The sequence below is a fragment of the Neoarius graeffei genome, chromosome 15, assembly GCF_027579695.1.
Source record: "Neoarius graeffei isolate fNeoGra1 chromosome 15, fNeoGra1.pri, whole genome shotgun sequence".
NCBI classification, from domain to species: Eukaryota; Metazoa; Chordata; class Actinopteri; order Siluriformes; family Ariidae; genus Neoarius; species Neoarius graeffei.
In genome coordinates, this window is record NC_083583.1 from 41,312,296 (window position 1) to 41,327,516 (window position 15,221).

The following is a 15,221-nucleotide window of genomic DNA, read 5'->3' on the forward strand; positions in this document are numbered from 1 at the left end:
CAGCCTCTTATTGCCCCTGTCCCAACTTTTTTGAGATGTGTTGCTGTCATGAAAATTCAAATGAGCCAATCTTTGGCATGAAATTTCAAAATGTCTCACTTTCGACATTTGATATGTTGGTCTATGTTCTATTGTGAATACAATATCAGTTTTTGAGATTTGTAAATTATTGCATTCCGTTTTTAGTTACAATTTGTACTTTGGTCCCAACTTTTTTGGAATCGGGGTTTTGTGTGTGTGTGTGTATATATATATACACATATACATATACACACACACACACACATATATATATATATATATGAGAGAGACTCGTTTATTCTCACCTTCTAGCTGAATGTACCCCATTTCACAACAAATCCCTTTCACACAACAAATAAAAGATTTACTACAAAAAATATTAAATGTGTTAAGATATTAACGATGAATTTAATGCCATTAGCACCCTGTCTGAGTTTGAACCAGTACTTCAATTTAAACTAGATGGCTCATGCACCTCTACTTTTGAGTATAAAACTTTTTTTTAACAAAGACTGCTGGACTGCTGAGTAACCATAATTACCCTGGGGTTTCCCATGCATGAAATACTGAAAACTGGAACCTGAGTGCACGTGTTCCAATAAAAATTTAAAAAAGACATACAGCATGCTCAAGTTAAATACATATGCTGTAGTATATTGGGTGGAAAATTAGCACACTTAGTACAGATATTGAAGGAACGTGATTAAATGACAAAATTCCCACATGATCATCGTGCCCTAGAGCCAAACGCTAAAAACCTGTAAACCTAGCACCATTATGCAAACATGTAAACATCTTTTATGCTAAAATGTGAGCAAAACAAAACTAGACAAACTATACAATTACCAGTATTTAAACCCTTGGAAAGAGGAGATTGGCATCTTTATATAAATTACAGATATCAGGATTACTAGTTTGTCCAATGTGGCCCACTTTGGTCAATAAACTGCCAAGCCAATTAATAGAAAAAATAAAAATAATAATAAAGGATAGCTTGTTCTGCTGAGCAGCACATTTCTCATCCTACTGGTTGTTGAAGATCATCTTTTGTCTGCCATTTTGATGTCCAGAATGAGGTTTCTAATACTTTTGGCTCCGACAAGTCGCACTACAGCCAATCAGAACATCGTAATCAGAAGTGGGTGAAAACTGTAGAGGTTTCTTTAATTGGCTGTAGAAGATGAATGGGAAGAAAACACTCATCCATTCATCGTCATCTGAATGCTTTATTCTGCCGAGGGCCACAGCGGACCCAGAGCCTCTCTCAGGAACACTGAGTATGAGGGGGGAATGCAGGGGGTGATCAAAATGTTTTTTAGAAAGAATCACCCTCAGAGCGCTTTCAGAATTGGATTTTCATTTCAAGTACTCCTTATTACAGAACCAAAAGTCCCAGGGGTTTAATTTGGACCTGCTCCAGCTCCACCTACCTGGGCAGAGTCAAACCAAAAGTCCTAGGGTTAGTCAATGGGTCAGCTGGATCAGATCCAGCTCCATACCCTGGACTTTTAGTTCTGCACCAATGGTCTGTTTTTTTCCACCTCAATAGCAGCACACATTTAACACATAATACTGTGGGAAGCAGCTGCATGGCATTTTTATGGTCACAGCAGAGTATTTGGAGAATTGAAGAGAATGAGTGATGAGAAACACTTAAAAAAAAAAAATTCCTGACCAGTCAGGTTTCAAGGAACAACTGAATAAAACAAACATGGACAAAGTGTTGGTGAAAATTTAGTCTCTTTGCTGAGCTAATATAAGTAGATTTATGACCAACACCTTTAGCATGCTTGAGTCTGTGATGATCTAGACAGTCTCCAACCTACACAAGGCTGAGGCCAGAACGAGTGGCTTAATGTTTTGAGAGCACTAGTAATTAAACACCACGTATGTATTCTGAAATCAGAAGCTCTAAAAGTTGCAGCATCAGCAGGTCCTAAAAAAAACAAAAAAAACCCCACAGTCGAGAACTGAACTGAAGGGCTTCAGTGCTTTCTCCAGAATTGGACTGACCTTGATGACCCTTAGTCCAAAACACCTCCCATGTCTTTACACTGAGAAAAGAAGGCATTGCTTAAATCAAAGGGCATGATGAGAGAGAGGAGAGAGAGAGACGAGACACGAGGAGAGAGAGAGAGAGAGAGAGAGAGAGACGAGAGAGAGAGAGAGAACGAACTGTAGCACTGAATGAAGAGGACACTGATGAGAATCTCTCATTTGGCCTCTGGATGACAGTTAGCTCATCATTAACAGACTATTACCATGGGAGAGAGAGGACACACACTGGGCGGCAGTGATGTCTACGTGCACGAACTGAGAATGCTCACAAACTAACAGAGCGCAAATGTCAATACATTAATCCCTGGTGTACGTGTGCGCGTATGTGCTAACCTCCAGTAACTCATCGCCGATTCGGATGTGTCCATCGCGACTGGCTGGTCCTCCAGGGTTGATGCCCACCACAAAGATGCTCATGCAGGAGCGGTCTCTGTTTCCAGCCAGGCTCAGACCCAAACCATGTCGATCCTTTTCCAGTTCCACCAGGAGCAGCTCCCCTTGTAGCTCGCCATACTTCTGCCTGATGTCCTCTACAAATGAACACACACAAAACACATACTGTAAGCTCATCATGCTGCTTGGGTAGATGCTCTGCAGCCAGTCTTTTTTTTTTTTTTTTTTTGGGGGGGGGGGGGGGGGGGGGGGGGGGGTGTTTGCTGTTAATTAATTAAATAAATAAATAAAAAGATTTGCTCCCCCCCACAGCAAAGCAATACTGCAAAAGCAAGTGAAAATGTTTTGAAAAATCTAGGATTTCCTATTACAAGTTTACAATCAACCAAATCACAAAAATTAAACCTATTTCAAGACATTTGTACTCACTTCAAGCTCCAAATAATCTTGTTCTACTGACAGATCATTTTTTAACCATTTATTTAAAAAAAAAAAAAGCCCTTCAATTACCGGTATCTGCCAATTCAATAAGAAACTTTAACGCATGAAATGAGCAAAAGCACTGAAAATAGACTAAAAATCACATTTTGGTTGAAAAATCTCATAATAATTCAAGATATTTTCACTTGCTAAGAGAGCATTTTTTGCAGTGTAAAATAACTGCACTGATTTTAGACACAGCTTTCCATTCCATACAATAACTACAATATTCCACAACAGTTTTTCATGCAGTGTTTGCCAGGTCTCAGCAAAATTTACACCCCTACATCCCGGCACCCCCCCAAAAAACAAAAAAACCTGTACAAAGTAAACCTAAAACTAACCCAAAAGGTTTTGTATTGCATTGTAAAAGATTTCACCATGCTGTACACACATTTCTGATTTGCAAAAGGCATCTTTATCACCACCAGGTCTAGCCATTATCCGCTCTACAAACCCTTTGTCCTCTCCCAATCTTTGCAATGTAGCTTACAACAGTAACAGTTCTGTACGTGGCAGATCTTTGTCTGCTCTTACATTTTTCATTAGCTTATGTTTTTGCAAAAATTGTTTCCAGAATAAACTAGCGCACCCCCCCCCCCCCCCCCCAAAAAAAAAAAACACTACTACTAGCATTTTTTACAACCTTTTTCAAAAACTATAGCAACCTTGAGTTCATGTGACCTGTAGTTCAATATGTCCCCAGTTTCCTGTTGAGGAAATGGAAGTGAATATTTAAATAATATTGGCTGGCTTTTTTCATGGTATATCAGATGTATTCCATTCAGCTAGCATGATATTGAACTTGTCTTTAACTCATTCAATATCATGCTAGCTGAATGGAATACATCTGATATACCACAAAAAAACAGCCAATATAATTATACATGCACATTCCTTTCGTGTCTTCAACGCGTCTTTCTCTTCCAAAATACTCTCAAAAGCTTCCGTATTTAATGAAGCAAACCTGGCAGCCATATTTGTTTACAAATTGTCACAGTCTCTCGCTAGCGCAGAAGTCTTCTGTCTCCGATGTGTGACATCATGTCTTGACAACCATGCAATATCGAAAACCATACTCACGCTCATTCTCCATTGGGTAGAGCAATGTAATACACATAGGATAAGCGATATGCTAATATTGTATGCTATCAAACCAAATGAATGAAACCTGCTAGAAGGGAATAGAATACAACCCCGATTCCAAAAAGTTGGAACAAAGTACAAATTGTAAATAAAAAATGGAATGCAATAAATTTACAAATCTCAAAAACTGATATTGTAATTCACAATAAAACAGACAACATATCAAATGTCTGAAAGTGAGACATTCTGAAATTTCATGCCAAATATTGGCTCATTTGAAATTTCATGACAGCAACACATCTCAAAAAAGTTGGGACAGGGGCAATAAGAGGCTGGAAAAGTTAAAGGTACAAAAAAGGACAGCTGGAGGACCAAATTGCAACTCATTAGGTCAATTGGCAATAGGTCATTAACATGACTGGGTATAAAAGAGCATCTTGGAGTGGCAGCGGCTCTCAGAAGTAAAGATGGGAAGAGGATCACCCAATCCCCCTAATTCTGCGCCGACAAATAGTGGAGCAATATCAGAAAGGAGTTCGACAGTGTAAAATTGCAAAGGAGTTTGAACATATCATCATCTACAGTGCATAATATCATCAAAAAGATTCAGAGGAATCTGGAAGAATCTCTGTGCGTAAGGGTCAAGGCCGGAAAACCATACTGGGTGCCCGTGATCTTCGGGCCCTTAGAAGGCACTGCATCACATACAGGCATGCTTCTGTATTGGAAATCACAAAAGGGGCTCAGGAATATTTCCAGAGAACGTTATCCGTGAACACAATTCACCGTGCCATCCGCCGTTGCCAGCTAAAACTCGATAGTTCAAAGAAGAAGCCGTATCTAAACATGATCCAGAAGCGCAGACGTCTTCTCTGGGCCAAGGCTCATTTAAAATGGACTATGGCAAAGTGGAAAACTGTTCTGTGGTCAGACGAATCAAAATTTGAAGTTCTTAATGGAAATCAGGAACGCTGTGTCATTTGGACTAAAGAGGAGAAGGACGACCCAAGTTATCATCAGCGCTCAGTCTGAAGCCTGCATCTCTGATGGTATGGGGTTGCATTAGTGCGTGTGGCATGGGCAGCTTACACATCTGGAAAGACACCATCAATGCTGAAAGGTATATCCAGGTTCTAGAGCAACATGTGCTCCCATCCAGACGACGTCTCTTTCAGGGAAGACCTTGCATTTTCCAACATGACAATGCCAAACCATATACTGCATCAATTACAGCATCATGGCTGCGTAGAAGAAAGGTCCGGGTACTGAACTAGCCAGCCTGCAGTCCAGATCTTTCACCCATAGAAAACATTTGGCGCACATAAAACGAAGATACGACAAAAAAGACCTAAGACAGTTGAGCAACTAGGAATCCTACATTAGACAAGAATGGGTTAACATTCCTATCCCTAAACTTGAGCAACTTGTCTCCTCAGTCCCCAGACGTTTACAGACTGTTGTAAAGAGAAAAGGGGATGTCTCACAGTGGTAAACATGGCCTTGTCCCAACTTTTTTAAGATGTGTTGTCATGAAATTTAAAATCACCTAATTTTTCTCTTTAAATGATACATTTCTCAGTTCTAAACATTTGATATGTCATCTATGTTCTACTCTGAATAAAATATGGAATTTTGAAACTTCCACATCATTGCATTCCATTTTTATTGACAATTTGCACTTTGTCCCAACTTTTTTGGAATCGGGGTTGTACATGTTTTTGTTCCATCGAAAAAGTGTCCTGTGTTTATAATAATTCACAGCATTTTTTTTTTTCGCAAAGCCAACGAAACTTCGCAGGCTTATTAAATTGTTTTGCTTTCTCTGAGGAGGGCGATGAGTGCCGTTTACAACCACAGCTATGGCCAAGCAAACTAAGCTTGTGGCTGCAACAATTTTATGATCAAAAATGGCTTTAAAAAAAAAAAAAAAAAAGTGTCATTATTTGAATAGCTCCATGACATTTTGATGCCCTGTGTACAGTAAAACCTCTGCTGTATCTGAGTAATAACAACTGATGACAGCAGCATTGGCGGAGAGTTGCAAGTTTACCGAAGCATGATTTCTGTATGAAAACCCAGACTAGTAAATGTGAACGTATATACACATGCACTGCAGGAGCACCCTACATCTGTTTGAACCTTGCATAATAATCACCCAAGACTCTATGGTGCAGCTCAATATCTGCTTTCAATAAACATAACTGCCACTATCCTTTCACTACTGTGAAGTTACTGTGGAGCTTTTCAGGTTGTTCATATGCAATCCCATTGCTTCCAAACAGTGAAAATAACTAGCATTCTTTTACTCTATACATTCTCATTCTTGCACTTGTCAATAGCGGACGGATGGAGTAAGACAATGTCACCTCATTTTAACCGCGTCAATTTTTGTACATTCACAAATCCGGAATTTTATGTTTATGTTGCAAAAAATGTTTATCTAATGTGTATTTATACTCCGTACATAGCTTTGCACACATCTTGCACAAGGTGTCAAGGACAATATTGTGGTATGTTTATGACATAGGAGCAAGTTTCTACCCTTCACTGGAAAACACATCATTTTTCATTTTATATTTTTACAATATCAAATCACTCTTGAGCACAAGAAGCACCTGAGCTCTCTTTACTGCCTGTGTGGAGCTTTGTATGTTCTCCTCGTGTCCATGGGGGTTTCTTCTGGGCTTGCTGGTTGCCTCCTGCTTCCCAAAAACATATTGGCAGGTGGACTGGATAAGATAAATTGACCCTAGGTGTGAATGCGTGTATGAATGCGTGTGCGTGCATGGTGCTGGTAGAAGAACTAGCATCCCTTCCAGGATGAAATCTTTGCACTTCGTGCATTCTACAGCAACACTGACCAGCATAAAATTTACTGAGGATGTATGGATGAATCTTAAACACTAACATCGGTATATGTAAGCATCACTGGAGGAAGGTCTGAACATCAATTTTTCCCTACTTCCTCAGCACACTCAGCTTTGCATCAATAAATCCAGGTTAGATTAATGTTTGTGGCTGGTGTTTTTCCCCTCAGCATGAAAAAAAGGAAACCTATAGCTAGCAAGAAAGCTTCATGCATCGTTTGCTATATTGAGTGTGATGTTCCCATCCAAAAAGACGACATTTTGATGATGTAAATAGAAAAAATAAATAAATCATATAAAAAGATGGTCATTTTCACCCTGTCTTCCTAAATAGGGCTGGAAGAACTAGAACCCTAACCCCATATTCATTAGTGTTCATTATACTAAAGGTAAAGGGATCGAGAATATATCCTGGAGACGTCAATGTTAGATCTTAAAACACAGTAAAAGATACAGCAATTCTGTAAATTTGACAAACACAGGGCAATGAGATAGCACTGCATAGGGCACAAGAATTGAAAATACTCCCACGAGCTGTGCAGAGAGTCTGATCATTTTCAAATGCACATGCTTAAGAAATTATGTTCTACTTCTTTTATTTTAGTAGTAGTAGTTTAATCTAGTTTCATGATCATTTTAAATCTTATTTTCCATTTGGGGCGGCACGGTGGTGTAGTGGTTAGCGCTGTCGCCTCACAGCAAGAAGGTCCGGGTTCGAGCCCCGTGGCCGGCGAGGGCCTTTCTGTGCGGAGTTTGCATGTTCTCCCCGTGTCTGCGTGGGTTTCCTCCGGGTGCTCCGGTTTCCCCCCACAGTCCAAAGACATGCAGGTTAGGTTAACTGGTGACTCTAAATTGACCGTAGGTGTGAATGTGAGTGTGAATGGTTGTCTGTGTCTATGTATCAGCCCTGTGATGACCTGGCAACTTGTCCAGGGTGTACCCCGCCTTTCGCCCGTAGTCAGCTGGGATAGGCTCCAGCTTGCCTGCGACCCTGTAGAAGGATAAAGCGGCTAGAGATAATGAGATGAGATTTTCCATTTCAAGTTTTTAACTTTTTGTAAAGCACCATGTATGAAGTTACACAAAATAAACAAACTTGTGTTGCCTAAAACAGGTGCCAGTACTGAGAAGAAAATCCAGCCACAAACCCCAGAGAACATGAGACGGCTGTATTATATGGTTATACAGAAAACAGTGAGGTAACCAGTAAAATTTGTTGCCAGCATCGTTGGTGGGGATGCCAGCACCAGGGCCAACAAGAGTAGGCATGTCAACTTTAACCGAGATAAAACCGGCACAAAGGGAAAGCAACCATTATTAGATGCAAATGCACTTTGCATGTCCATGTGTCCTTTCCCATTCAGTGAACTGCCTTTTCTGTCAGATGAACTTTTGTTCAGTTTTCGCTGAAAAAGCAGGAAAGTGTAGTTTTCAGTATCATTAAACCTGCAGTAATAATGCAATCAGAGTGCATGCACTTGGAGAAAAGGCTACCTGTGACCTTTTCTACGATGACAGCTATTGCCGTTTTTGTTTTCAATTTCCTTTTCCCGCAGGGGAGCTCTCTACTGCTGCCAGCAAGGGAGTGGAGTAATTAAAAGCCCCAAGAGTCACATAAAAACTGCCGGGGAAAAGAGAGAGAGGGAAAGAGAGAGAAAGGACAGATATACAGTAGACTCACTATACACAAAGGTTCTGCATCTGTGTGATAAGCAGCATGCATAATTAAACATTGCTTAGACTGTGTGTGTGTGTGTGTGTGTGTGTGTGTGTGTGTGTGTGTGTGTGTGAGTGAGTGAGTGAGTGAGTGAGTGAGTGAGAGAGAGATGACTAGGCTGCTCACTGAGATATAATATACAAAATTAATTAATATTAATCAAAATAATTAATATTAAAAGAATGTTGAAACATTGATTATATCAAAAGGCACCTCATTAGTCTTATAGCAGGTTCTTGAATTAGCAGCATAAAAACTTAATAATAATAATAATAATATATCTAAAGACTGTTGTACATGAAATTCCCAGGAGATCAGTAGCTTATGAAATACTCAAACCGACCCATCAGGTACCACCATCCCTTACAGAAATCACAACCTTCCCTGTTGTGGTGTTTGATGGGAACATTAACTGAAGCTCTTGGCTTGTATCTGCATGATTTTATTCACTGCGCCGCTGCCATATGACTGGCTGATTAGATAAGTGCTTGAAGGTGCAGGTGTAAAGGGGTTCCTAATAAAGTGGATGGTGATACAGTATATAACATGCAGTACATAATAAGTAATAAAGCATATCAGAGTTGAAAAGCTGATCTCGGATCAGGTGGGCTAATCTGATTTCAGTGATGTACATTATTTTCAGTGAAATCACATTATCCAGCCTGACCCTAGATCAGCTTTTCCACTCAGACTTTATTTTCTTTATTCCAAGTCCTGAACACAACTGATAGTTTGGGGTAAAGTAGAGAGCAGGTCTGCGATCCCCGATAGGAGCCGACTGGTTCACAGAGACAGTGTCTGGGCACAAGCGCAATCAGCTCTGTAGTGACAGATGGCTGCACCCTCCCCACCCTTTTCAAGCCATAATCAGTGGCTTTACATCATTCACACTATGAAACTGCCTCATTAACACAACCTTCAAATCAACATGCACAAGTCGATATTAACCCTGACTGAGGAAAACCCCCAGAACTTCAGCTAGTGTATGAATCACCTCAGCCATTCCATTGTATCCTTAGGCTCCATCTTCTGCTACTAATCTTTAACCAGTGTGTCCTGTTTGGGTCAAAACAAAATAACTAGTTTTAAATTCTTAAAGCAGAACTACCTGCTTGTAAGAGTATCTGCAACATAAGAAGTAGTTTTGTGTCTCTTTAATGTTTTCCAAAAAACACAGATTTGTTCAAGGTAGGTCATTTCAAATATTTTCTGTAGCTGTACAAACCGTGAAAAGTACATCCATTACTAAGTACTGAACAGAACACAAGCCTTAAAGAATTACTGCTTTTTCAATTATACATGGTGAGAAAGTTATCAATAGCTGTCTTTATCCAAGGTTGAAACCATCTCTGGATGCTCCACCAAACCCAGTAAAGGCTAACCTAACCACTGGTATTCCTCAAGGATCACTTCATGGTCCACTGCTCTTCTCTATATACACAAAATCCAAAGGCTCTGATAATTCCACTTGGTGTCTTATAACATCCTAAATTAGATTTAAAAAAAAAAAAAAGCAAAAAACAATCTGCAAGTTCAGTCATTTGCACATCAATTAAAAAAACAAACAAAAATAAATTAAGAATGCATTAAAAAGTACATTTTAATGAGTGCAATATTAAAATCACTTACTTCAAAATGGTGAAATTAGCATTTAATTGCAAGATGGGTTTGGCAGATAACGTTACAAATGTCCGTCTGTAAATGCGTATTCAGATATTTACAGAAAATCAAATCAAAATGGAAAAATTTGTGAATATACAGTGCCTTGAAAAAGGGGGGGGGGTTAGCAGCATTTGATTTACACAACATGCCTACCACTTTAAATGTGCACATTTTATTTATTTATTTGACACAAATAATAATTAAGATGAAAAAACAGAAATCTGGAGTGTGCATAAGTATTCACACCCCCAAAGTCAATACTTTGTAGAGCCACCTTTTGCTGCAATTACAGCTCCAAGTCTCTTAGGGTATGTCTCTATTAGCTTAGCAAATCTAGCCACTGGGATTTTTGCCCTTTCCTCGAGGCAAAACTGCTCCAACTCCTTCAAGTTAGATGGGTTGCGTTGGTGTACAGCAATCTTCAAGTTATGCCACAGATTCTCAATTGGATTGAGGTCTGGGCTTTGATTAGGCCATTCCAAGACATTTACATGTTTCTCTTTAAACCATTCCAGTGTAGCTTTAGCAGTATGTTTAGGGTCATTGTCCTGCTGGACCATGAACCTTCGTCCCAGTCTCAAACCTCTGGCTGACTCAAACAGGTTTTCCTCCAGAATTGCCCTGCATTTAGTGCCATCCATCTTTCCTTCAGTCCTGACCAGCTTTCCTGTTCCTGCAAATGAAAAACATCCCCACAGCATGATGCTGCCACCACCATGCTTCACTGTAGGAATGGTGTTCTCAGGGTGTTGGGTTTGCGCCACACATGGCATTTCCCATGATGTCCAAAAAGTTAAATTTTAGGCCCTGTCCACACGGCAACGGATTCAGGTGAATCTGATAAAATTGTTTATCATTTCGGCCTGGCATCCACACGGCACCGGCGTTTTGGGTGCCCCAAAACGAAATCTTTTGAGAACGGGTTCCAGAGTGGAAAAATCTGGCAACGGCGCCATTGCAAAGTCGTCTGGATGAGTAGAACGGATTTGTTTACGATGACGTCACAACCACATGACAATCCCGCCAGCAAAAATAGGGGAAAAAAAAAAGGAGCGATCTCACCTCTTCAGATGTTGGTTTAAGTCCGACAATACATTCCTCAAAAAGGGTGTAGAAGAACAAAGTAATCCATCAACGTGTAGCATTCAATTTATTCTGGACCATTAAAGAATTCTGGAGGATATCAGAATGTTGGCGTACCAGCTTCCATCTACCCCTGTTCATTCCTCTCTCTCTCTCTCTCTCTCTCTCTCCATCTACCCCCGTTCATTCCTCTTTCCGCGTCTCCATTCAAAAAACGAGCACGTGATTTAAAGGGACTATGGAGCACTTGCATGTGACGTCACAGCCGATCCAGATTGTGACAGACGCCATCGTGTCGGTCAAACGCCATATTCCGCCTTCTACTTCTGCTTTTACTTCTACCTTTTCTTCTGGAAAACCCTACTATATACAATTCTACTACAACGGCTGTGGCTACAAGCTCTCCCTACCTGTGCACGTTTTTGTTTTTTGTGTGTATTTTTGCGTGTTGTTCGTCTGTATCGGACTTCAATACCCACTACAACCGTATGGACTTACTGGACATTGGCTTCCAGCAGAAAATGACGGTTTGTAGCGATTTCCATCGCATGCACAACATTCCGGATGAGAAAAAAAAAAAAACATTCCGGACGAGATAGCGAGACCAGCAGGGTCTCCGTGGATTGTTATTGGAAGCAAAGCGAAGGAGGCGGCGCCGGGAGAGGAAGCAAAAGCGAGGCTGCAGGCAGAGCCGGCCTGTTGACTAAGCTCAGAAAACAGCCACTCAAATCTCCACTGCTAAGCCTCTACCTCTCCAACGCCAGGTAAACAAGACGGACGATTTGGAATTACAGCTGGAATGACCTTATTCTATTCTATAATCGGCTGGTCAGTGCTATACTCAATACTTAAGTGACTTACCCATCCAGTGAGGATCATTTTCTTGTTTACAAGATGCCACATCTGAGTCGCTGACAAATCCTGAATTTCTGTAAAGATAACTGTCCAGAGATTTATAAGCACACAGTGCTTCACCACTGAACAGCGAGGGAAAGTTGATGAGGTAATCATACACGTCCGGGTATTCCACCTCCGGCAGTTCCATATCCACTGACACGGTCGTGAAAACTCCGTCCGGAAAGCCATAAGGGTCACTAATCTGTCGATTGTTTATTTTAGACATATATCTAGTTATCTGTTCATTAGAAAAATGAGCCGTGTAGTCCGTCGGTTGAAATTGATCCATTCTGTACACGAGTGCAGCAATATTCAGCTGTGCTGTTGACCGACAAGATGGCGGCTGTGTACTTTCCGGTCACGTAACTGCAAGATCTCTATAGCCATAGGACAGGGAGTGAGGTGCGCACGTGTGACAGTGACAGGGAAGAACCTAGGCTCATGCTCACCCTGAATTTCTCTTAAAGTGAAGGCAGAAGAACGTTCAGCGCCTGGCCAGGCTTTCTATGTATTAATTTACATAGACGTTTTAATATGAAATATAAATAAGTGTCTTAGACAATAGATACTATTTTACGCTACTGACTAATAATCAAAACTTTATGTGGTTGATGCTACAGAAGAAGGGGTTTAGGCGCATGCGTCTACTTCTATTGTTCTGGTGTCTCCGATGGGACCGTCTTACAGCGCACGTAGAGGTGTGGCATGTGTATTGCATCGTTTTCAGCAAGCATTGCATTGCCATATGAACCTGATATTTTACTGATCCATTGCCCATGTGGACGTGATATTTAATAAAAAAAAAAAAATCATTGCCGTTGTCGTGTGGATGTAGCCTTAGTCTCATCTGACCAGAGAATTTTCTTCCATGTGTTTGGGGAGTCTGCCATATGCTGTTGAGCAAACTCCAAACATGTTTTCTTAAGCAACGGCTTTTTTCTGGCCACTCTTCCATAAAGCCCCACTCTGTGGAACGTACGGCTTAAAGTGGTTCTATGGACAGATACTCCCATCTCCGCTGTGGATCTTTACAGTTCCTTCAGTGCCATCTTTGGTGTCTTTGCTGCATCTCTGATTAATGCCCTCCTTGCCCGGTCTGAGAGTTTTGGTGGGCGGCCTTCTCTTGTCAGGTTCGTAGTGGTGCCATGTTCTTTCCATTTTGCTATAATGGATTTAATGGTGCTTCCCGGGATATTCAAAGTTTGGGATGTTTTTTATAACCCAAACCTGATCCATACTTCTCCGCAGCATTGTGTCAGACCTGTTTGGAGACTCCTTGATTCTCATGTTGCTTGCTTAGTCATGTTGCAGAGTCAGGGTCCTTCCAGAACAGGTTGATTTATACAGACATCATGTGACAGATCATGTGACACTGATTGCACACAGGTGGATCTTAATCAACTAATTATGTGACTTACGAAGTGAATTGGTTGGACGAGTTCTTACTGTATTTAGGGGTTTCATATGAAATGGGGTGAATACCTATGCACACTCCAGATTTCAGTTTTTTCATCTTAATTATTGTTTGTGTCATAATAAAACAACAGTATTCACCTTTAAAGTGGTCGGCATGTTGTATAAATTAAATGGTGCTAACCCCCCAAAAATCCATTTTAATTCCATCTTGTAATGCGACAAAACAGGACAAACACCAAGGGGGATGAATACTTTTGCAAGGCACTGTATGTAAATTCAGATAACTACTGTCTTATGTTCAGTTGGTGCAATATTTAGATCACACTGTAATGTGTTTTTCACCATAATTAAAACAGTTTTGTAGATACAGATTGCAGACTTTCCTGAACTGAAGTACGTTTCTCTTTCATGTGCATCACAACCAAAAGTAAAGTTCTAGCATCGTAGAATCTAGTAACCTATAAAAGGCAAAAAGAAAGAAAAGAAAAAAAAGTGGATTTAAAGATTCTACGCTGTTGCAGCACAGGAGTGTTGTGGACATTTTGACAGCCAATATCCGAATACAAACGGCCACTGGCCGACAGAAATTCCAATAACTTGATCAATGCATGACATTCAGTGTGTGGGGAAATCGCACTCGTCTAGCAAGGTTAGAGACATCTTCAAGCAGATGGATCATTTTTACCACTACGTTTGGTAAAACGTAGCATGATCTTAGCAGGAAGACAGTTTATGAGAAATTAAAAACTACATAAAAACTCAAATTCCCATGTTGTCTTCATTGTCGTCTTCTTTTGACTTCTCTCATCAAGGATCACCATAGCAGATGATCCGGAACTGCATATTTGATTTGGCATAGGCTTTACAACGGATGTCCTTCCTGACACAACCCTCCCCAGTCTATCTGGGTTTGGGACCGACGCCAAGTCTGCACTGGCTTGTACAACCCCACTGGCTTGGTATTTTTACCTAATCTGCATGTAGACTGTGGGAGAAAACATACACAGACTTGAAAAGAACATGCAAACTCCACACAGAAAGACCCCCGTCAGCCGTGAGGATCAAACCTGGAACCTTCTTGCTCTGAGGCTACAGTGCTAACCACTGCGCCACCATCTCATCTCATCTCATTATCTCTAGCCGCTTTATCCTGTTCTACAAGGTCGCGGGCAAGCTGGAGCCTATCCCAGCTGACTACGGGCGAAAGGCGGGGTACACCCTGGACAAGTCGCCAGGTCATCACAGGGCTGACACATAGACACAGACAATCATTCACACTCACATTCACACCTACGGTCAATTTAGAGTCACCAGTTAACCTAACCTGCATGTCTTTGGACTGTGGGGGAAACCGGAGCACCCGGAGGAAACCCACGCAGACACGGGGAGAACATGCAAACTCCACACAGAAAGGTCCTTGCCGGCCACGGGGCTCGAACCCAGACCTTCTTGCTGTGAGGCGACAGCGCTAACCACTACACCACCGTGCCGCCCACCCGCGCCACCATGCCAGGGGAAAAGAAAAAAAACAAACAAACATG

General features: G+C 41.0%; 1 protein-coding gene across 5 annotated transcripts in view; it reads right to left on the bottom strand.

The window, feature by feature from the left end:
* patj (PATJ crumbs cell polarity complex component) overlaps positions 1-15,221 on the bottom strand; it is a 234,157-nt gene that overhangs the window by 56,850 nt on the left and 162,086 nt on the right. For all 5 annotated transcript variants that reach the window (XM_060941335.1, XM_060941333.1, XM_060941334.1 and 2 more), the window contains one exon: positions 2,413-2,609. In XM_060941335.1, coding sequence (XP_060797318.1) covers positions 2,413-2,609 — 197 coding nt within the window. The remainder of the gene's footprint in view (positions 1-2,412; positions 2,610-15,221) is intronic.